This window comes from Ambystoma mexicanum, chromosome 2q (assembly GCF_040938575.1).
Source record: "Ambystoma mexicanum isolate Mex_15411 chromosome 2q, UKY_AmexF1_1, whole genome shotgun sequence".
NCBI classification, from domain to species: Eukaryota; Metazoa; Chordata; class Amphibia; order Caudata; family Ambystomatidae; genus Ambystoma; species Ambystoma mexicanum.
In genome coordinates, this window is record NC_090924.1 from 1,216,034,096 (window position 1) to 1,216,058,363 (window position 24,268).

The following is a 24,268-nucleotide window of genomic DNA, read 5'->3' on the forward strand; positions in this document are numbered from 1 at the left end:
TTCCATACGCGATTGGCCTGGGTACGTGTACTTCGGGGTGCGCGGGAAGTTCCACACGCGATTAGCCTGGGTACGTGTACTTCGGGGTGCGCGTGAACTTCCACACGCGATTTGCCTGGGTAGGTGTACTACGGGGTGCGTGGGAAGTTCCACACGCGATTGTACGTGTACTTCGGGGTGCGCGGGAAGTCCCACACGCAATTGGCCTGGGTACATGTACTTCGGGGTGCGCGTGAACTTCCACACGCGATTGCGCCTGTGAGAGTGGGTTACATGTATTCCAGGGGTGGGCAGGAATATTTACCCGCGACTGTGCCTGTGAGAGCATGCTACGTGTATTTCTGGGGTGGGCATGAAGCAGGCGTAAGTCGACCCGCGCAGCATAAAAGTGCGCGCAAACACCAAACAAGCTCATACGCCAGGATGAATATACCATTCCTAGCAGCAGTGGCCGTGGGTTACCAAAGGAGGAGGAGGATAGTGAGGGCCCGAATTTTCACTCCCAGAACCAGCCTTTTTGGGATGCCTGATGACCAGGTGTATGGGAGGTACAGGTTTCCCCCACACATAATACTGGACCTGGTCAGTGAGTGGGAGGATGACCTCACATCACCCACCCTGTGCTCCCAAGCACTCAGCCCCCTGGAGAAGGTCCTCAATGTACTGCACTTCTTGGCCACAGGATCATTTCAGCGGACAAGTGCCATAGTGGGTGGGGTGTCACAGGCCACGCAGTCACGCTGCCTACACCAGGTCTTGAACATCATCACTGCACGCCCATCAGTCTGTAGGCACATATACCTGCCCAGGACACCTGCAGAAAGGCAGGCTGCCACCCTCGATTTCTACGGTGTGGCACAATTTCCAAAAGTGCTAGGTGCCATTGACTGCACCCATGTGGCACTACGTCCCCCCAGGGCATCTGAACACATCTATAGGAACCACAAGCACTGGCATTCCATCAACGTGCAGGTAGTATGTAATGCTAAGGGAATCATCACCTCAGTATATGCCAACTATCCAGGGTCCACCCACGACAGCTTCATTTACCGAATGTCTACCCTAAGCCGGGACCGAGAAGCTGGGCGGCATGGCGATACATGGCTGCTTGGTGAGTATGAATGCCACTGCACATGCATGCATGTCAGTTATGTCACTACCCCACTAATGATACCCATCACCTCCTCACCAGGGGACAGTGCCTACCCTCTGAGCACCCACATGATGACGCCAATTCGGAACCCCATCACGTCTCCAGAGGTAAGATACAACACAGCCCATATTGCAACCCGGGGCATAGTGGAGCGCACATTCAGAGTGCTCAAGTCACGCTTTCGCTCCCTTGACCGTTCTGGCAGGCAGCTGTTATATGCGCCCCCAGTAGTGTGCAGGATCATAGTGGCAGCATGTGTCCTGCACAATGTTGCAACACACCGGGGCCTGACCGTGGACATGGTGGTGCCCCCACATCCCCAACCACATGCACGCCCGCTGCGCATGGGAGGGGAGAGGGCACGGGGTGAGGCAGCCCGTACGCAGCTGGTGGCTAATAACATCACATAGAAATCACACCCCAGTGGATTGCACACAGGCCTGGCACATACCATCTGATAAGCAATGATGACTCGACCTGACAATTAAGACGAACAAAGGGACTGTCAACTGTCAGAACCATAGAAGCCTGAGATTGTTCATGTGGAAGTGTCACAATGTGTGCATCCCTACCTACACAAACACCACCAATGCATTGTCATGAAAAGACACTTCCATGCTGCAGAAATGAATACCCACTTGCAAAATACTACATGAAAACAGTGCCATGTCACCCACCTCCTCCCCGGCACGGCCACACAACACACCATGGCATGTCATGCAATGTAAGAGGAAAGAAATGAATCCCCACAACATGCCCCAAGTGTCAGCAGCTACAGTGTCCCTAATGGAAACATGTCCACACATGGAATGCTCACAGTAATGCAGGACCTACAACCCACATTACCAAATACTTACCAAGAATACCAATCACCTACACAACCTCCAACCTACCTTAAACATGACATTACAGACTTAAAAATTAGCTAGCCTCACCACCTGATGATGACAGCCCTCCGAACACTTGCAAGTATACAGTGTTAGCGCCACGCAAGAGTGTAGGTGCACTGCTTACAACATGGACTCCAGTTCCAAGGTGGACCGCATTGTGAAGACATGAGGAATGGACCTGCAGATATGGAGGATGAGATGGATGCAGAGGCACATATCAATACACCATGCAGTGTACAATACAACAACAATATGCACTATGAATATATACACAGTATTGACTACAGACTGCCCACACAGCTCATGGGAGTCCAATGTCACCATGTACGTCAATGTCACTTGGGCACACCCTTTGCAAGCCCATGGAAACGGGAAGCAGGAGGGGTGTGTGTGACAAAAACCCAAGCATCTGAACCAAATCCATGACAAGCCTGCATGTGCCCAGCCACAATGCAGCGTTTGCCCATGGCAGCCACACAAGGCAACACACTGTCCCAAAAAAAAAAGAAAAAAAAAAAATCAAAAATGGCCATTAATGGGCCCGGGGGGTTGGGGAGGCCACCCAGGAGGTCCGAGGACAGGGTGCACACCAAAACCCACCTGTGTGGATCTTGCGAAAAAAAAACACCTCCATGGGCTCATGGCCTACACGGCTACCCTATTGTGGGAGTATCACTGCTGTCGCTATTCTCACCCTCTGCAGCTGCATCCGGAGGTGGTGGCACTATGGGAGGCAGCCCACGCAAAGCCCTAGTCTGTTCCTCCATGGCTGCAAGCATGCAGGTGTGGTAGGTCTCGTTCTGGAGGATGAGTGTGCGGAGGTCCCCATGCAACAACTCACGGGATGCCCGGTACTCCGCCCTGGTTGCCTGCATCTCAGCTGAGAGCGTACGGGTGAGATGCTCCAGCTGCTGTTCTGTCCTTCGGTTTGTTGAAGCCTCAAGCTCAACAAGAGTCGTCCTGAGGTGAAGGAGTTCCAGCCTCAGGGCTTCCCTGTGGCCCTGGGACTCTATGGAGATGGCTTCCTGCAGAGTCGCCAGTGCCGCCCACCTGTCCCTGTCGGACACCAACATGTCCTCCCTGTGTGACTGGCAGATGGAGTCGGTTGCCTGCTGTAGTCGCTCCATCAGCCTTTCGGGGGGGACAATGGAAGTGGCCACCCTATCCATGGCCTGAGCCATCATCTCTGATGATGCTGCCTGTTGGGTTGCCATACCGTAAATGGATTGCTCCCATGCGGTATTGCCAGGTGGCGTACGGCCACCACGTCGGCGGGCACCACACCTGTCTGGGGCAAGGCGAACTGTGCCTTGCTGTGCCGGCACTGCCTGAGGCTGCAGGACTGCATTCCCCCTCTGATCTGCTGGCCCAGGAACAGGATCAGATGTCGCGGAGTGTGACCCTGCATCCGTAACCACCAAAGGCGTACCTGCCAACACTGACATCCCCATTGAGGGTTCTAACCCTGGTGCAGGTGGGTCGGACAGAACAGAATCCCTCCCAGGAACACTCACCTGCGACGGCACGTAGGTCTCATCATCCGAATCAACACCTGAGGACAGCTCGGGGGAGGTGCAGCCAGAGACACCCCTTGAGAGCACGACCTGCAGCAGTTGTGGGTTCTCACCCACCACCACACCACGTCCCTCACTGGTGGTCGGTCTGCCCACAGACCCCTCCTGGGTCTGCACCATCTCCACAACCCCAGCAGTATCAGGTGCGTCTTCCCCTGCAAAGACATAAAAGAAAACAAATGTAAACAGGCATTAGCAGTATGGCACACAATGAGGGCTGAGAGGCTACAGAAACAGTACTTGATTGACATGTCCCACATGACTAAAACACTCCCATGCATGCACCGTCACTGTGTGTGATGGGGAGGCAGATGGCACACATTGATGACACCAAGATGGAAGATGAACACATTTTCTGCATGCTGCCTAGCAGTGGCATCACACATTGGCCAGTGATAGGCAGGTCAAATACACATGCCATCACACAGATGGCATGTACCCTAGCCATGAAGTGAAGAGGGAGAGGAGGTCACCAATTGTTCATTCAGTCCAGTTTGTTCATATGATTGATTATTTTCATTGTAATGGTTCAAATGTTTAACATGCAGCTGCCAGTCAAAAATGGTCCTATAGCACAGGGACATGTCCAAACTAATCATGTCCAAGAAACTGAGCCAATCCACTGTACCATAGCCATGTCAGACATGTGACAATAGGACTGAGAAATCCCGAGTAAAAGTGGGGGTATGCAAACAATCTGCCTGAATGAACAGAGGTAAATAAGCAACAGTGTAGTGGCAAGATGACACTCCAAGGGCAACTGGCGTGGTGTTGGGCTGGATGTCTAATGTTGGCCGAAGGGATGCTGCTATACCCAAATGCTGTTGCCAAGAATGTTTAGGAAGAGGCACATGGGTGAGCCGAACCACTCAGGCACACACACCCTCCCCTGGCACCCAAACAGAAGCCCTCCCACACACACCATGTACATGGATGACACACACATGCATGTGCACTCACCGTACAATGCCTCGTAATCTGCCACTTCTCGCACGCCTTGGATCTGTTCCTCCGTGACGTAGGTCCCAGCAACCTGCTCATGTGGAGTGAGTTCTATGTCGTCTGCTGGAGACCCACCTCCAGTCACTAGAGTTGCGGCATGACTTGAGGCCAGCTTATTCTTTGCCCTGCGCTTCAGGTCATTCCAGCGCTTGTAGCATTCATTAGCTGTGCGCCTCACGATTCCAAGGGCACTTATGATGTCCACAATGGTCTGCCAGTGTGCCTGACGTTGTGCAGGTGTGGTCTTGGATCCTGCAACAATCAACATTTCGCGGTCATGTGCGGACACATACTCTACAAGTGCATTCAGCTCGACCTCATTGAAGCTGGGCTTCCTTGACGGGCCGGACTGTGTAACTGTGTCTGGGGCATCAGCCTCTACTGGACGAGCACTCTTCCTCTTCCGCTTGGAAGGTGGTGGGGATCCGGAGTGTTCTGCGCCACTCCGGACACTAGGGGCAGGAGCGTGGAATTGCACACTCAGCATGGGAGTTGGTGCAGGCATTATCTCAAGTGTGATGGTGTCAGGGGGAATGTCAGCATGATGGACTTGGACCGACACTGTCCTGGATGGGTGTGTGAGAGGTGGGGTGGATGGAGCCGCAGCTGCCCCTGCAGCCTCCGCAGCCTGCCTACGCGGGGCAGCAGATGACCTAGCTGCCCATGATCCACGTGGCCTGATGACACCAACGTTCACCGGCGCACATGGCCTAGACCTGCTGACCTGGAAGTCAGCCATGGAATCACCCTGTGCCAGGTCTGGTTCCACAGTGGGCTGGTCCAACAAGGGCTGAGCATGGATGGTGTCAGCCACGGTAACCTCAACCGGGGGGGGCATGGGTGTCCCTGCCTGCTCCTCCACACATGGGGGGCTAGGGGCACCCTGCAAGTCACGGCCATGTCCCCTAACGGATCCACCACGGCCACCACTTGGGGCTCGGCCACCTTTGCCACCCTTACGGCTTGTTCGCCTCCCAGCCATGGCACTGATGTTATTGTGCGTATGGGAGTCGATGTGAACTATTGTCCTGGGCAATTGGGGGTCAAAGGGGTTGTGTACCAGATGGTAATCATACACTAGTGCTCTAGCAAGGCTGTATGTCACCCCTGGGGAAGGATGCCGGGTCACGCAATGCACAGGCACCCCAAAAAAGCGAAGTAAGGTGCACGCAACCCCTCCTAAACCACGTGCGTGGAAAAATAAACCTGCACTATGCTGTGGCACCCAGGAACACAAGAATGAACATATGCGTGTCACACACAGCCTAAAATGACCTCTAAAGGGGTACACGACACACGGGGCAAGCACAGATGTTAGATACGTGCGCGACTCACCGTCCGCCAGGAACAAAAGCGTGAAAAATATGCACGTGTGCGCGTTGGCAACACCCCCGCCAAAAGAAGAATTGTACGCTGTCTGAGGAGACAGGACAACAGTAGTAGGGAAGCTGTTTGAGGAAACAGGCCCAGGAAAAAGAGGAAAAGAGAAAAAGCTGTCAGAGGTAACAGGGAGTACGAACTGGAAACGCTGTGAAGTAAATCGCGTGTGAACTGACAAGAAGTACAGATTTCACTCACTCGCTCTCCACGAAAAGCACGTACAAGGAAATGGCGTTCTACACGTACCTTTTATACACACGTCACAGACGCGCATACGCAATGAGGCCATTTCCACCAATTACGCGCTTTGACACTCGGACGTGTATCTCTTCATTTTTACACGCGCCATTCTCTATGGCCATGCGCGTGACGTCACAGCTGCGCATGGTGGCCTTTGGGCCAATGAAATTGCATATGCGAGCACACGTGGTAAAACTGCACGTCCGAGTGTCATCGCGTGTAATCGGAGGGAAGTGAGCGTACACACGATTGGCCTGGGTACGTGTATTTCTGGGGTGCGCAGGAAGTTCCACACGCGATTGGTGGAAATCCACGTGTGCTCTGTCATCACGTGTAATGAAGGAAACGCCTGCGCGCCTCACGTCACAGACGCGCTCACGCGCTAAGGGCCTTTGGTCCAATGAAATCGCATATGCGTGCTGACGTGCAAACGCGCTAAGGGCCTTTCCTCGATTTACACGCAGACATGCAGGATTTTCACGTGCCAAATCACTCCGTATCAAGCTGGCCACGCATAAGCACACGGATGACCACGCTCCTGCCCAGAAGGCCGAACTACTGCCCCCCAGAGCCCCGAGCACGCTCCCACCTGCCATCTGCTGCTGCCTGCTGCCCATGTGCCCTGCCATTTGCTGCCTGCACATCAGCCAGGGGTGCTGTTGTGTGACCACCCCTGCTGGAACCGAAGACTCCCGACTGGGATTCCATCGGTCCACAGCCCAGCCCCAGGACCCAGTTGCCCACCCACTCCTGCCTCTGGGGTTGTCATGTCGGGGCAAACACCATCTGAGACCACTGACAACCCCCGGCCAGAGAGGCAGAGGAGCACCAGCTTCAGTGCCACCGAAGTTGGTGTCCTGGTGGAGCAAGTCCTGGGGCAATATGATGCCCTCTTCGGAAGTTCCCGCGCCGACAAGGAAGGACGGACTCGGATCTGGACTGACACCGTGACTGCCATCAACACGGAGGGGGTGGCAGTCCGCGACTTCTAACATGTCAAGAAGCGCTGGGAGGACTTGAGGTCCAGGACCCTGAACAAGGCCCGGCGCCTCTTGAAGGAAGCGGATGCCAAGGGGCGCCGGGGCCACTTGTCGGAAGAACAGATGAGGGTCCTGGAACGCATATCCCCAGCGCTCCACGTCCAGGTCCTTGAGAGGCAGACCCGTCTGGAGTCGAGCGGTAAGTGTACATGCATCCTGATTTTGAGCTGTGCGTGTGGTGATTTTTCAGTAGTGTGCAGGTTGCACATCTGGTTGTATGGGGTTGAGTATGGGTGGGGGTGTACAGGGCTGTGGGGCTAACACATGCAAGGGCTGGAATGTGTGAGACATGGATGGTGCTTGTGTGTGTAGGCTTGCATGCCAAATGCAGTTGTGTGGGCACACATGTTTGGATGAATGTGTATGTAAGCAGACATGTCCGTGATGTCACGCATCTATGTTATTTTCAGCTGCATGTATCAGCACTGTGTACATGTGCATGTGTGTGTATTTGACAAGGGTGCAACAGTGATGCAACATGGATGCATGTGACAGCGGTATGTGGAAGCCTGATGGGCAGATGTGACATGGATGCCCATCTGAACACTGCGACACTTGGCAGAGGTGTACACATGCATGCAAGTGTGGTGGTGTGTGTAGATGTGTGGTGCACTTCCTGTGTTGCATGTGATGTCTGGCTCACCTTTGCCTGCTCATGCTGTTGTATGTGTAAGGATGGTGCTGGCAGTTGTGATATGGCTGTGGTATGGCTCATGTGTGCGAGTTGAAATGACATGTGTTTTGGGGATTGTGATGACATGTCTGAGGTTTGCCAATGCCACTCATGTACAACTGTCATGTGTGTATGTGTCCATTGTACAGTGCCCTGATGCCTGTGTTTTATTTCTCCCTGTCTGCAGCGTCAACTGACGAAGAGGGCAGAGAAGGTGCTGTGGAGCACAGCGGCGGGGATCCCACCGCCAGCCAGAGACGCAAGGCCCGGCTCCCCTCCCATGTTGTCATCTCGGCGGGGAGTGAGGAGTCCGGTGCCGCGTCCCAGGCCGCAGCTGCCGGGGGGAGGTCCAAGAGGCGGAGGTTGGAGTTGGACTCCTCGGCAGCAGAAGGGGCAGCTGGGACCCCACAGGGCCCAACGGGGGAAGATGGCATGGAGTCATCCAGGTTGGTGGGGGGTTTGGTGGAGGAGGAGGCCGTGCAACAACAGAGATGGGGTCTGGAGGTGGGGATCACACCTGTGCTAGTGGTGCAGTGCAGGACCAGGGACAGGAGGCAGCACTGGCCGCCGCGGAGGTGCCTGTGTGCAATCCTGTCCCTGATCCTGTCCCTGCATCATCTTGCACCAGCAGGGATGCCTTCGTCCAGACCCGTTTTCAGGCAGGGGATGAGCTCACGACAACTGGCCTTCCTCTGCCTACGGACGTGGCTATCCGGGTCCGGGTTGAGCCTGTTCTGAGTGGTGTGGCGTTGCGTCAACGGGCCATGCGAGGTGACCTGCAGTCTTTTCATGAGGAGACTGCACGTCATCTCGAATGGCTCGCTGACCACGTCAGCCTGCTGGGACAGGTCACCCAGGCCGGATTCCTCCATATGATGGGGCTTGCTACGACCCCCTCCTCAACTGAACCCCATACGCGCCAGTCGTCCTCCGTGCCATCTTCCCACCCATCAGTCACCTGGGTGCCCTGTGGAGCTGCCTCTGACGGTGCGGCCAGGCTAGTGGAGGAGGCATCCCTGCCACAGTCGGGAGTCGGACGTCCAGCAGGGCTGGCCACATCAACGACTGCACCCCAGCCGGCGGAGGATGTGCAGGCAGCAGGAGGCAGTGCATGGGCAGAGGCACAGCAGCAGCAGCAACGTGGTGGGAGCCATGAAGGCTCGGGGCCTTCAACATCGGAGGGGCAGGCATCGGCCGGAGGGCAGGAGGACCCAGGACAGAGAGTGTCTTCCGTGTGGCAGCGGTTGGGCCACGCCATAGATGCGGAGCGGCAGCGGGCGGAAGAGGCACGGCTCACAATGGTCAGGGCGGAGAACTCCATGCGGAGGGCCCTGAGGCGGGCTGAGTGCCTCGAGGCAATACGCAGGGATTTGGAGGTGAACACGTCGACGGCCCTGCGGACACTCGGGGCCATGGAGGAGGACCGCCTCCGGGACATTGAGCAGGAGTTCGATGATGCCCTGGCCCGGGACATCCACAAGTGAGCCGTCAAACTAGCCCGCTGCCCCTGTACATAGGTATGTAGGTAGTGTTAGGTTTCATTTTTTTTAGGATTTATTTTGGACCTTTCGGACATTGGCCACATTTTTGTATATAGTTTATTTTATTAGTCAGTGTAGTTAGATAGGTTTCCTTTCTTTTGTTGGGATAATGGACCCTGGCTTGTTCGTATGTACATAGTTCACTGTTGGATTGTATTTTTCTTTCACATTTTAACCATGGAGCAATGGCTTTCTATTTTATTTTCCATTGGATTTTGTTTTCTGGACAGTGACTTTGGACACCATTACTTTGGATTTTGATTTTTGGTTTTGCTTTTTTTCACGGACATGCTTCTTTTCATTTTTGTACATTCCCATTTCTGTTTCTTTATTTTTGATTCTATTTATGTTTCCTTCAATACATATTTTTTTTATCAAACTTCAATGTGTAGTATCATCTCATTGGTTTAATGCATATCATGACATGGCTTTTGAGATTCACTGACACCCATTGGGTGTATGCGAGGGAAATGTGTTTGTTTCGGAACTTGCAATTGGTGTTCTGTCATGTAATTGCCAATTATAAGTGGGTGGATGCAGTACTCTGGTGGGTGTTTTGCATTTGGAGGCTGACCATAGGGACCAGGGATCTAGATTGTGACATGGGTGGGAGCCTGCTGGCAGGTGCCCCACAGTGCTGGGGGGTGGGGGTGCAGGGGGACATGACTTGGACATGAGTGGGGGCCTGCTGGCAGGTGCCCCACAGTGCTGGGGGGTGGGAGTGCAGGGGTACATGAGTTGGACATGAGTGGGGGCCTGCTGGCAGGTGCCCCACAGTGCTGGGGGGTCGGGGTGGTTGGAGACATGAGTGGGGGCGTGGTGGAGGCTGCCCCTGCACTGCTGGGGGGTGGGGGTGCAGGGGGACATGGGTGGGGGCCTGGTGGAGGGTGCCACTGACTGCTGAGGGGTAGGGGGTGGTGGGAGACATGGGTGGGGGCCTGGAGGAGGCTGCCCCTGCACTGCTGGGGGGTGGGGGTGCAAGGGGACATGGGTGGGGGCCTGGTGGAGGGTGCCCCTGACTGCTGGGGGGTTGGGGGTGGTGGGAGACATGGGTGGGGGCCTGGTGGAGGCTGCCCCTGCACTGCTGGGGGGTGGGGGTGCAGGGGGACATGAGTGGGGGCCTGGTGGAGGCTGCCCCTGGTGGCTGGGGGGTGGGGGTGGTGGTAGACATGAATGGGGGCCTGGTGGAGGCTGCCCCTGGTGACTGGGGGGTGGGGGTGGTGGTAGACATGAGTGGGGGCCTGGTGGAGGCTGCCCCTGCACTGCTGGGGGTGAGGGTGCAGGGGGACATGAGTGGGGGCCTGGTGGAGGCTTCTCCTGCACTGCTGGGGGTGGGGGTGGGGGTGGTGGTAGACATGGGTGGGGGCCTGGTGGAGGGTGCCCCTGACTGCTGGGGGGTAGGGGTTGGTGGGAGACATGGGTGGGGGCCTGGTGGAGGCTGCCCCTGCACTGCTGGGGGGTCGGGGTGCATGGGGACATGGGTGGGGGCCTGGTGGAGGGTGCCCCTGACTGCTGGGGGGTAGGGGGTGGTGGGAGACATGGGTGGGGGCCTGGTGGAGGCTGCCCCTGCACTGCCGGGGGGTGGGGGTGCAGGGGGACATGAGTGGGGGCCTGGTGGAGGCTGCCCCTGCACTGCTGGGGGGTGGGGGTGCAGGGGGACATGGGTGGGGGCCTGGTGGAGGCTGCCCCTGCACTGCTGGGGGGTGGGGGTGGTGGGAGACATGAGTGGGGGCCTGGTGGAGCCTGCCCCTGGTGGCTGGGGGGTGGGGGTGGTGGTAGACATGGGTGGGGGCCTGGTGGAGGGTGCCCCTGCACTGCTGTGGGGTGGGGGTGCAGGGGGACATGAGTGGGGGCCTGGTGGAGGCTGCCCCTGGTGGCTGGGGGGTGGGGGTGGTGGTAGACATGTGTGGGGGCCTGGTGGAGGGTGCCCCTGACTGCTGGGGGGTAGGGGGTGGTGGGAGACATGGGTGGGAGCCTGGTGGAGTCTGCCCCTGCACTGATGGGGGGTGGGGGTGCAGGGGGACATGAGTGGGGGCCAGGTGGAGGCTGCCCCTGGTGGCTGGGGGGTGGGGGTGGTGGTAGACATGAGTGGGGGCCTGGTGGAGGGTGCCCCTGCACTGCTGGGGGGTGGGGGTGCAGGGGGACATGAGTGGGGGCCTGGTGGAGGCTGCCCCTGGTGGCAGGGGGATCGGGGTGGTGGTAGACATGGGTGGGGTCTGGTGGAGGGTGCCCCAGACTGGTGGGGGGTAGGGGGTGGTGGGAGACATGGGTGGGGGCCTGGTGGAGGCTGCCCCTGCACTGCTGGGGGGTGGGGGTGCAGGGGGACATGAGTGGGGGCCAGGTGGAGGCTGCCCCTGGTGGCTGGGGGGTAGGGGTGGTGGTAGACATGAGTGGGGGCCTGGTGGAGGGTGCCCCTGCACTGCTGGGGGGCAGGGGTGCGGGGGGACATGAGTGGGGGCCTGGTGGAGGCTGCCCCTGCACTGCTGGGGGGTCGGGGTGCAGGGGGACATGGGTGGGGGCCTGGTGGAGGGTGCCCCTGACTGCTGGGGGGTAGGGGGTGGTGGGAGAAATGGGTGGGGCCTGGTGGAGGCTGCCCCTGCACTGCTGGGGGGTGGGGGTGCAGGGGGACATGAGTGGGGGCCTGGAGGAGGCTGCCCCTGCACTGCTGGGGGGTTGGGGTGCAGGGGGACATGAGTGGGGGCCTGGTGGAGGCTGCCCCTGCACTGCTGGGGGGTGGGGGCGGTGGGAGACATGAGTGGGGGCTTGGTGGAGGCTGCGCCCCTGGTGGCTGGGGAGTGGTGGTGGTGGTAGACATGGGTGGGGGCCTGGTGGAGGGTGCCCCTGCACTGCTGGGGGGTGGGGGTGCAGGGGGACATGAGTGGGGGCCTGGTGGAGGCTGCCCCTGGTGGCTGGGGGGTGGGGGTGGTGGTAGACATGGGTGGGTCCTGGTGGAGGGTGCCCCTGACTGCTGGGGGTTAGGGGGTGGTGGGAGACATGGGTGGGGGCCTGGTGGAGGCTGCCCCTGCACTTCTGGGGGGTGGGGCTGCAGGGGGACATGAGTGGGGGCCTGGTGGAGGCTGCCCCTGGTGGCTGGGGGGTGGTGGTGGTGGTAGACATGAGTGGGGGCCTGGTGGAGGCTGCCCCTGGTGGCTGGGGGGTGGGGGTGGTGGTAGACATGAGTGGGGGCCTGGGGGAGGCTGCCCCTGCACTGCTGGGGGGTGGGGGTGCAGGGGGTCATGAGTGGGGGCCTGTTGGAGGCTGCCCCTGCACTGCTGGGGGTGGGGGTGGTGGGAGACATGAGTGGGGGCCTGGTGGAGGCTGCCCCTGGTGGCTGGGGGTGCAGGGGGACATGAGTGGGGGCCTGGTGGAGGCTGCCCCTGGTGGCTGGGGGGTGGGGGTGGTGGTAGACATGGGTGGGGGCCTGGTGGAGGGTGCCCCTGACTGCTGGGGGGTAGGGGTGATGGGAGACATGGGTGGGGGCCTGGTGGAGTCTGCCCCTGCACTGCTGGGGGGTGGGGGTGCAGGGGGACATGAGTGGGGGCCTGGTGGAGGCTGCCCCTGGTGGCTGGGGGGTGGGGGTGGTGGTAGACATGAGTGGGGGCCTGGTGGAGGCTGCCCCTGGTGGCTGGGGGGTGGGGTGGTGGTAGACATGAGTGGGGGCCTGGGGGAGGCTGCCCCTGCACTGCTGGGGGGTGGGGGTGCAGGGGGACATGAGTGGGGGCCTGGTGGATGCTGCCCCTGCACTGCTGGGGGTGGGGGTGGTGGGAGACATGAGCGGGGGCCTGGTGGAGGCTGCCCCTCACTGCTGGGGGTGGGGGTGGTGGGAGACATGAGTGGGGGCCTGGTGGAGGCTGCCCCTGGTGGCTGGGGGGTGGGGGTGGTGGTAGACATGGGTGGGGGCCTGGTGGTGGCTGCCCCTGCACTGCTGGGGGTGGGGGTGCAGGGGGACATGAGTGGGGGCCTGGTGGAGGCTGCCCCTGCACTGCTGGGGGGTGGGGTGGTGGAAGACATGAGTGGGGGCCTGGTGGAGGCTGCCCCTGGTGGCTGGGGGGTGGGGGTGGTGGTAGACCTGGGTGGGGGCCTGGTGGAGGCTGCCCCTGCACTGCTGGGGGGTGGGGGTGGTGGGAGACATGAGTGGGGGCCTGGTGGAGGCTGCCACTGTTGGCTGGGGCGTGGGGGTGGTGGTAGACATTGGTGGGGGCCTGGTGGAGGCTGCCCCTGCACTGCTGGGGGGTGGGGGTGGTGGGAGACATGCATTGTTGATCAGTAGTGCAAGGTGACATGTGGGTTGGCTGGGAGTCATGCCCATGGTGGATGGGCTGCCTGCGGGACATGAGCAGGGGTGCAGGGTAGTCCCCCGTGGTGTGGGCTGCCTGCAGGGGCCGTGGAGGTTGTAGAGCGGACACCTGGGAGGACCCACACGGCCAATTCACGTGTAGTACTCCCCAGAACCCCTGAAATACACGTACCCTGCTATAATCACGTGTGGAACTTCCCGCGCACCCCTGCAATACACATACCCTGCTGAAATCGCGTGTGGAACTTCCCGCGCACCCCTGGAATACACGTACCCTGCTCGCACGGGGCCAATCGCGTGTGGAACTTCCTGCGTACCCCTGAAATTCACGTACCCTGATGGAATCGCGTGTGGAACTTCCAGCGCACCCCTGAACTACACGTACCCTGCTGATATCGCGTGTGGAACTTCCCGCGCACTCCTGAAATACACGTACCCTGCTTGCACGGGGCCAATCGTGTGTGAAACTTCCCGCGCACCCCTGAAATACACGTACCCTGATGGAATCGCGTGCGGAACTTCCCGCGCACCCCTGAAATACACATACCCTGCTGAAATCCCTTGTGGAACTTCCCGCGCACCCCTGAAATACATGTACCCTGCAGATTTTGCGTGTGGAACTTCCCGCGCACCCCTGATGCACACGTACACAGGACTTCCCGCGAACCACTGAAATACACGTTCCCCGCTTGGCGTTTGCTGTTTGCCAGCCCTGTGAACTGGTCCAGGGTTAGCGCAGCCCTTTGCGATTATTTGGGGATTTTGAAGGCTTTTCCTTGCGCGGGGGCGTTCTTGGGGGCGTAACTGGCACTGCTGCAGGGTCGCTGCGCCACGCTGCGCCACGGCTGGTTTTGGATGCGAAAATCCATGAATACGCTGTGCGCGGAAATCGATTTTAGCGCACGCGGCTGGCGCAGACATTCGCACGGGCATGCTGTGCGCCAGTCGCGTGCGCCACTTTTGTGCGAATTTCTATGAATTACCCTGTAAATGAATGCAAACGTCAAAGAGCATAAGTTTAATGTCCACAGTACTCATAAGAAGTGACTCAGGGTACATTTTGGAGAACAGTGAGACCCAGTTCTTTTTAAAGTACGGGAAAAAAGATACAAAAAGTCAGAAAATAGGGGCCAGTAATTTAAAACTGATATAGACTGCATTGTGTTAAAAATATAACTGTCAGTTATGAGGCTTCAGAAGTACCTTTCAGCATGTTGATGTTATTTTTATTTTGTTTAAATTTTGCAATGGGTAAATACCTCACTCCATGTGGCCAGATTTGACTACTTTGGCTTCAATTTTTGTCCTGAGTCTTGGAATAATAGATGGCTAGAACGTTCTTTGTCTTCTTATCTAATTGTTCTCTTTCATCTGTCAGTCTCAGAATTAATCTAACTCTCAAATTGTACAGATGGGCATATTTTGGCTTCTAAGAACATGGACCGTTTGCTTCACATGATATGTCCAACTGTCCAGAACCAAAACCTTTGTTTTGTTTGGGCTCTAGCAGTCTGGGATTTTTTGGAGGGGTTGCAGTCAAAGGGTTTTGGGATTTGGCAATATCACTGGAGGGCTGCCCACCCTGCTCCATTTGAGGATTCTTTATGAGTAATGAAGAAGAACATCTTTTCTGGTATATATGAGCAAAATCAAAAAGAGAAGACAATTATAAAATACTTACAGAGGGGTAGATCCTGGGGTTCATAAGTGTATAGTCGATTTGAATATCTTCCAGTGATGTCTGCTCTCACAGTTAGAGTAGGGTCTGCAAAAGAGGATCAGAGTGATAAGCTACACAAACAATTATTTAACAAACAATCGTCCTGCTTGCTGTAAATTTCAACTTTACATGTTTACAATCAGCACCAATCAAAACAGATTGATTTGAGAGAGGGGAAGACATGGAATGTGGGCTCCCCTGCAGAGAAGAGAGATTTACCCCCAACTCTTTGCTTGGAGAAGCGTCTGATCTGGAGAGAGTTGGAGCTAGAAGACCGAAGCTAGAAAAAGCACAGCTCTCAGGTATGGGTAGCCACACTGTGGTTTGAAAGGGACAGTAGCTATCCCCCAGGAGTGAAGCACATATTGCTGTGGGGCAGCAGAGATGACAGCGTGTTGTAAAGTGATTGAGAGTGGGGGGAGGGAGTTTGCAAATTGGCAGCAGCTGCATCAGGGAGATGGTGACGGGAGAATGCTGCCTCTCTTTCACATTGTTGTGCCGTGGTTGCAGCCAATACAATCCTAGATCAGGAAATCAAATCAACTGGGAACCAGTCACTATTTGGTATTTTCTATATCGCTGAAACTTCCCCCATCCTTATTTTAGCACTCCTGTGCCCATATTACAAACATATAGTGCCATAGCAGGTCAATGTCTTTGTGCTTGGGCAAAGTTTCTACCACTGGGAATATGTATTGGTTCAATGCATTGCTTCAGTAGTGCCATGCTTTGAATGGCATAACTTCTGCACTGAATCATTGCAAATATTTAGTAATACGTCCCTGGGTTTTCTTTTGTGTTTTAATGCTCTGGTGTCATGTTTTAATTTCTACCATCTGATCCCCAATGAACAAGATCCACGCAGAATGAATTTTTAGCAATTTGTATTATTTTCCTGGTTAAAGATAAAAAAAGTCAATGTTTTACAAACATAGAAAGATGTAAAATAATCTTTGTGTGATGCAATTATTCAGGGCAACATCTTTTGCTAACGAAAACGGCTTAAGTTATATCGGCAGTGATAATACGCTATTTGAGGTCAACACTTCATCTTGGCTTATCATGCTTATTGCCATTAAAAATCAGTTTCATCTGAATTGTCTATATTCTTAACCACAATAGGGTGGGTGCATCTTCGAAAGCTGCATAATGTGTTGCCGTGTCCCTAGCACTCAGAAGAGTTTCTAATACTTATGTTGGCACTATATTATTATATTAATTGATTGCGTTCAACTTACATTACATTGTGGTATATACATTGCCTTTCCAGGATAGCTGTGCATCTTCAAATTAAAGTCATGGCTTTTATATAATGTACTTACCGACAAACATTACTCGGGGAACGTATTGTCCATCAGGTGACAGATTTTTGTCAGTGGTTTCATGCTGACATAAAAATAAAGCAAAATAAATTTGTTACTTTTCAAACATTTAATTTCATTAGTTTTATATTCAGTTCAAATGCACAAAAAGTTGTTTCAAACGTGTATATTATTACCCCAAATGTCGCGTTTTGCATTATGTTAGAACATATTACTTCTATTTTAGAAAGTGCTGTGCCCCACTAGTGTTAGTGGTATGCTCTAACCAAGGATAAGAATACTGAGAATACTGAAAGGGTTCCATGTCATTTCATCGCCTGCCTTTTCATCCCCAGGCTTTTAAATGTGCACATTCCATCGAATGTGGTCATCGTTTAAAAAAAAAAAAATATGGGGTGGGTACCCCCCCAAAACCTCCTCGCACACTTATTTTTTGCCATTATCCACCCGCCCAAACCCTTATCTGCCCCCCCCCCCTTAAAAAATTCAATAAGCACATTCGATGGAATGTGCACTTTGAAAAGCCTGGGGATGAAAAGGCAGACAATGAAAGTACGTCGTACCACTGAAAGATGGCATCGACTCCCATCTAAAAGAAACTGTACGACCCCTTTCCATATACTAGATATCATAGTATATTTCCTATCATGCACCCGTGAAGAAAATACAATTTGTAAACAGAACTCTCTGATTCAATATTGCCTTCTAAAGATATATTAAGCTGATTTGAACATGTTGAACGCAGAAACCAATCAATGAACATCTAAAAGTTGCTGAACTCTCCGCTGTTCACAACATAAAAGGAAGGAGGTGAAGCAAAGATTGGGTGTGCTACTAACACCTTACTGCCCACCCGACCGCAAAGGAAATCTCACAGTATTCCTGCTCCACATGGTAGCCATACATCTCCCATGCACACCAACTGGTTCTGCATTTTGAAAAACCAACAGAAACGCAAATCCAATTCTGTAGTTTTGCAAACTTAAAACCAACATTCTGAATTGCAACGTGCATTTACAGGACCCTTTGGGAATCCCAAGAGGAAAGGACATAAGCTCGTGCTTTTTACTAACCAATGAGACTCACAATGACAGCATTCAATGTTATTGCATTGTGTTCTGTGTGCAGTGAGGTGCACATGCTAGAGATGTCTCATGAATTCAAGCTCAGCAGCGTACACAGGTAACACTGTAGCAGCTCAATCCACACAGTACACCTGTCCAACCACGTGTTGGCTGCTAATTCCTAAAATAAGTTTAATCATAATGGAGTAATTTCTCAGAATGGGATATATTTCAAAAATAGCCAAATTCACACACCATTTGGTTTCAATAATTGTTATCCTCCTTGCTTGTTTCATGGTTGCAATGTCATGGGGCTCATGTGCCTGTAAGTATAGAGATAAGGCATGTGCGTAGTTAAGGTTTGTATGTCAATAGTTAAAACATGCTCTATAGAGATTTAAGAATGGTGAGGTCGTTCACCATCCAAAGGAAGGTTAGGAGGGAATGCTATGGTGTGAAAGGAGGTGGCTGGTGAAGGTCATGGAAGGGGCAGTGCAGCTGTAATCTACACATTTAGATACAAGTGAAAAGAAGGATTTATCCGTGTGGAGACAATGAATAGCATTTAGCAAAATGGCAACGAGGATGTGATTAAGTGGTATTGGCTAAATATTACTCAATGGTGGGGGCAACTTCATTCCTGCCATACAGTGCGGAGAACGAATCTCTTCCGTACATTGCCTGGCACGTACATTCAGCCACCTTCCTGATATGGCTGCACCATGTGTTCTTTGTATGAACTCTAACTCCAAAATAATCTAAAGAATCAACTTCGGATAACCACAATTATCTACAGAAAAAGATAGGGATTTTGAATTACATGTTTTACATTGCATAACCTGAGTTTTAGTTACATACATTTCCTTCTGACAAAATGTCACTTAACCATTATATTCAGTTTATATTGTATTTAATGCTAAAGGTCTATGTGCCAGTAGGATGGCATCACCCAACTATGCAAGACATGAATGGGTCTGTTATTAGCATGGGGTATATCTGATATCAATGGTAATGGGTACCTTTCTAATCCTTTAATCTATAGGTTAAATAACATACCCTGTCTCACACCGGCTGAAATGGGAAAAAGTGGTTTGAGCATGATCTCTAGTATAAGCTACATAGGCCATAATATTCGAAGTTGAATGGGGTTACTCAATAATTGTGAGTTGACGCCCCATATAGTCAGTGTTTCCCACAAAAGAACTTTATCCGCTCAACCGAATGCTCTTGACAAATCTATAAAAGCTAGGAAAATAGCCTCATCTTTATGATGTTTGGTGATGATTAATACCATATTGCGACAACTTTGAGTAGTTCCAAAACCTGGGTTAGAGCTATATTGGGAGTAGCTAAGAATACCTTCCTGGTCAATCCATCTTTTCAATTTATTTAGTAGAACTGTAGTATTTTGCCCCCGTTTCCTCCCAGATTTCCCAACACCACAGCATCGTGGACCAGCCTGGAACAATGGCTGCTACAAGGTTACCCATGATATCTGTGTCATGTAACTTGACTGGTTCCTATCCAAAATAGTGCAGCTAGGGCACACATTCAAAGAAACGTGCACATTGTACACTGTCCTGGAAGGCTCTCCATTGCTCAAAAGAGGCAATTTACAACACCTTTTTTATACAACTATGATCATGAAAGCCTTCAAGTTTATGTCAGAATTACTTTAACAAATCATGTGTTAACAGATCCACAATCTTCAAGGACATCACTCTTGACTGCAATGAACTCTGCTAGAACTACCTGAAATATGTCTTTTTATTTTTTATTTATTTTATTTATTTGTATTTGTAAAGCGCACTAACAGCCCACGGGCATCGAGGCGCTGTTGCAGAGATTGTCTTATTTGCACATATTTGACTTAGTTACAAAGGGATGCTTGGCTCTTGGTTACAGTGAGCATGATACAATATTGTCTTAGTTACATGAAGAGATCTAGTTTAGAAACATAATTTAGCTCTTGGTTACAGTGAGCGTGAAACAGTTCCAATGAACTGTGCAAAAGTAGCCTGATTTGAGAACAACAGCATTCATAGGGTGAGGTGATTAGTTGCACAGTAAGGTTTTGATTTTTTTAAACTGAAAACAGCACAGACTCAATCTCCAACATTCCAACATTCTAATGAAATCTCTTTTCACCCCACACTATCATCTCCACTCATTTCATCATTCTCATCTATGGATGCTGTGTACCCAAAATAGCTGTTGTAGTTGGACCATGCTCGGCAACTGGGAATACATGGGTTTCTGTCATATTGACGTTCAGATTCAGTTTGTGAACACCTCCCTCGAGCATTGCCTAGGTCCAGGAATTGTAAACATGCATTAGGACCGCCATTTTAAAGAAACAAAAGGCACAGCCCAAATACTCCACCACCCCAAGAATCTTTGTAATACAGCAATCGACTATTTGGCTTTAGGACATCAAGAGGCAAAGGTTCAGTTCTCATGTCCTTCTTAGCACCATAGTTGAGAACCATTCACCAGCCTTAATGCTCTTGTGCCTCTCAGTTCCATATAGAACAGACCTGATTGGTTAACTCCCGCATTAATTTCTTACGATTCGTAGCCAAGTGGAATAAATACAATTGTCTATGTCCAGCATAAAGATGAACTAATGAATATTTTCAAAGAGCTCATCCCCCACCTCAATGAAAGTGCGTTTATATATGTGCCTACTAGCACAACTAATTGAAAAGCACAGACCTAAATTCTAAATGTTAACTGTAATGAATGCTATGTAATATATGACACAAGGCTTTTGTTTCAAGTTGTTTTTTTTCTTAGTCAGGATAGTGCTAAAGTCTGTGCATGCGCTTCATGACACTGTACAGGTTGGCTTTAGCTTGGTTTCAATAATATGTTTCTGGATTCCAAACAAATGTCTCTTGAGTATAAACACAAGTCTCTATGCTCCAAACCATAGTCTCTGGGCACAGAACATAATTATCTTGGTTGTTTATCCGTCTGTTCCAGTGATCCCTTTCCACAATATTTTCCCTTCTCAGTGTCACATCTGGCAGGGGATTATTTAAATGATGTCCTGCTTCTCCCTTGACTCCTAAACACATATGATTCAGAATGTCTGCTTCTAGCCTTCATCTCCTGTGAAACCTCCTTCATCTGGGTCTCATGGCATGTTAGGTATAGGGTAGGGGTGGAAGTTACTGCTGGGCAAGAAGATAATGTCCTTTGCATCCAACAATAGGCTTGGGTATCTGCACTTCTTTACAGGTTTGGTCAGGGATGGGTGCCTTCTTCACCATCCTGCCTTGAGGTCCTTGCGAGAGCCCCATCTATGTCTACCTCTTTCATTTTTTTACTGTGCATTTGTTAGGTGCCTTATACAACAGAATTGTGTTTCAAAGCGCCACAAGGATAAATGGGAAGGGAATAAGGCAAATGATAACAATAGCAAAAACAGTAAAATACAGTCATGGTTCTACTAGGACTTGTGGCATTCAGCCGTGCAAGTGCAGTGAGGAAAAAGTGCAGGAAATGGGGAGGGAGGAGCAGGGGGCAGGGGAGTGGACAAATGCTGGTGGAGGTCCCAGGAGGGAAGTGCTAAGGGGGAGCCAAGGAGGAGAACCTCAGGCTAAGTGCTAGTGCAGGCAACTCTCATGGGTGGGATGCAGAGCCGCCCCCAAGCAGGGGCCCACAAGGGCAGTGCAGAGTGGAGGAGGGTGCTGGTATTGACTGGGAAAAAGGGCCTGGAATCCTGTGAGATTCATGAGGATCAGGCCACCGGTCATAGAGGCAGTGGGGGGATTAACAGGGAAGGAAAAGCGGGAAAGAGGTAGAGAACAGCAGAGTTTTGAGTAATTTTCAGGAACTTAAGGTGGTCCGGCTCAAGTCTGAGAGGAGCAGGAAGACTGTTCCAAATGGAGTGGCCAGCCGAGGAGAGACATGCCCCCCACGCTCTGCTTGGAGAGGCATTTCACAGTCAAGTAGTTGGAGTTAGAGTTGCGCAGGGCTCTAGCAGGGGAGTATTTAGGCAGGGAGAGTTGGAGATTGCGTGGTCCCCGGCCCCAGAAGGCATTGTGGATGATGTAGAGGGTCTTGAATCTGATCCTTGTAGCCACCAGGAGCCAGTGGAGGGACTTTAGGGCCGAAGTGATAAAGTCCCTGGGATTGAGGCCAAGGATAAGCCTTGCAGCCCTATTCTGGATTACCTGAAGGGGGCGTAGGGAGGAAAGAGTGGGATTGAGAAAGAGGCTGCTGCAGTAGTCCACCCTGGAGTGGACCAGTGCTCTGGAGACATTGTGCTTCTGGGTGAAGGTGAGGAAAGGAAGAATGACTCTGAGGAGGTGGAGCTGGAAGTGGAACATCTTAGTAAGATCCATGATGTGAGGGGTGAAGGAGAGAGTGCAGTCGAAGATGACCCCGAGGTTTTTGGCGTCACAGGATGGTGGGGGTAGAGTGCCCGAGAGGGTGGCCAGAGGGTAGGTGGAAACAAGGGTGCAGGTGTCCTGATGAGAAGGATCTCCAGGCATTAGCCGCACACCATGCCTGAAAGGCAGACTGGCAGTCAGGAATCAGAGAGGATGTAGAGGTAGTAGAGGGAAGTTTGAAGGAAATCTGTGTGTCACAGGCATAACATTGGAAATATATATAATTGCATAATTGGTTATTTACAATGCGCTTAATACCGAAGAGGTTTCTAAGCACTGACCCGGGATTCGAACCTGTGTTGCTCTGCGTCGGCTTGCCTCCAATAGGAGCACGTTGCCACTGAGCTATACTTCCTGTGCCAATGAGGAGAGAAGGAGGAAATTAGGTGAGCAAGAGGGGCAAGACAGATCATGAAGTGCCATGGCGATAGGATAAAATCCTGGGGGACGTGATGGAGGAGAAAGAGCCCAGTTGCAGCTGCGAAGGGCAGTTAGTCAGGAGAGAGGTCAGCCAATCCAGTGCATGGTCAGTGATGTTGAGTGGGTCACAGAGGCGTTTTATTAGGATAGAGTGGTTAACCGTGTCAAAGGGAGAGGAGAGATCAAGGAGAATGAGAACAGCAGGAGAAAGTCAAGATTTGTGAGCATGGCTTCACAGGTGTTCAGGAGAGCAGTTTCCATGCCTCTGGATGCCCGGAATCCAGGTTGACCAACACAATCAGTGTGGAGGGCCAGTTGGGGGAGGACTTGCTTCTTCAGGAGTTTACCCAGGAAAGGGGCAGTGGAAATAGGGCGATGTTTGGCCAGGAAGGAGGGGTCAGCAGATGGCTTTTTTAAGAGAGGGTGCGCAAGGAAGTGCTTGAGGGATAGAAGGAAAGAAGTCAGCAAGAGCAGGGGTGAGAGAGGAGAGGTTGTCCTTAATGGTTCTGGAAGATTAGGGAGCACATGTTTGGAGGAGACCTTCATAGAGCAGACCACATTAGAGACCTGATCCGGTGCTATGGGCAGGAGTGAGGAGAGTGAGGGTGGTTGAAGGGGGGGGCAAGGGAGCAGGTGAGGGAGTTAAGATGGGGTGGAGGAGAGTGAAGACAAGATGTCCTGAGTTTTTTATGTGAAATTGGAGGAAAAAGCGGTGCAGAAAGCCTGGGAAGGAAGGAGAGAGGTGGACACTGCATCTGTATTGGTGAGTTGCTTGCACATTTTGAAAGGTTCGGCCATGTTGTTAGTGGCTCCAGAGATGCTGGCTTGGATGTGGGCCTGCTTCTTGGAGCAAACAGAGAAGTCAAATTGCCTTTGGAGCAGAGGGCAGGCCGGTTTGTCAAAGGGTAAACCCAAGTTCTGTCACTTCCGTTCAGCAACTCTGCACTTGCTTTTAAGAGGTGCTAGATCAGAGTCATACCAACTGTTGTTCTTGGAAGCATGTTTTTAGGCAGATCCTCATAACAGGGGCAAGGATTTCAAGGGAGTTAGAGATGGAGATGTGCAGGTTAGCAAGGACAGAGTCAGAGGGAGAGTCAGAAGTCGGAGTGGGAGTGGGAATGAAGGTGGAGGCGAAAGCAGCGACTGACACTCGCTTCATAGGTCGGATGATGGCAAAGGTGGCTGGCAGTGCTGGAGGTGGCTCTGATAGTGGGCCAAGAGGCCAAGGGACCCCAGGCAGGAGGAAAGGAGTTAGTGGTCACACCTGGAGAGGAGGGTGGTGACCAGATTCTGAATAGGGATGTCACCAGAAATGAAGACGTCCAGGGTGTGACCGGCAGAGTGGGTCGGGCCAGAAGGGAGAATAGATAGAGAGAGGTAGTCACAGAGGACACAGAATTGAGAGGTGGATGATTCAAAGGAGTTGAGGTGGATGTTGACATCACCAAGGAGGAGTAGTTTGGAAGTAGAGGTTGAAAGGGAGCAGGCCCATTCCAAGAGGAAGAGAGAGATAGGGCCAGGGGACCTGTAGATAGTGGCACGGGTGAGAGAG

The 24,268-nt window shown here is 52.8% G+C and overlaps 1 protein-coding gene across 2 annotated transcripts in view; it reads right to left on the reverse strand.

Annotated features, from left to right (window-relative positions):
• The window catches only part of LOC138570050 (anterior gradient protein 3), a 209,858-nt gene that overhangs the window by 13,598 nt on the left and 171,992 nt on the right, over positions 1 to 24,268 (reverse strand). For both annotated transcript variants that reach the window (XM_069648613.1, XM_069648614.1), the window contains 2 exons: positions 16,833 to 16,896; positions 15,472 to 15,555 (listed from right to left, as the gene is read on the reverse strand). In XM_069648613.1, coding sequence (XP_069504714.1) covers positions 15,472 to 15,555; positions 16,833 to 16,896 — 148 coding nt within the window. The remainder of the gene's footprint in view (positions 1 to 15,471; positions 15,556 to 16,832; positions 16,897 to 24,268) is intronic.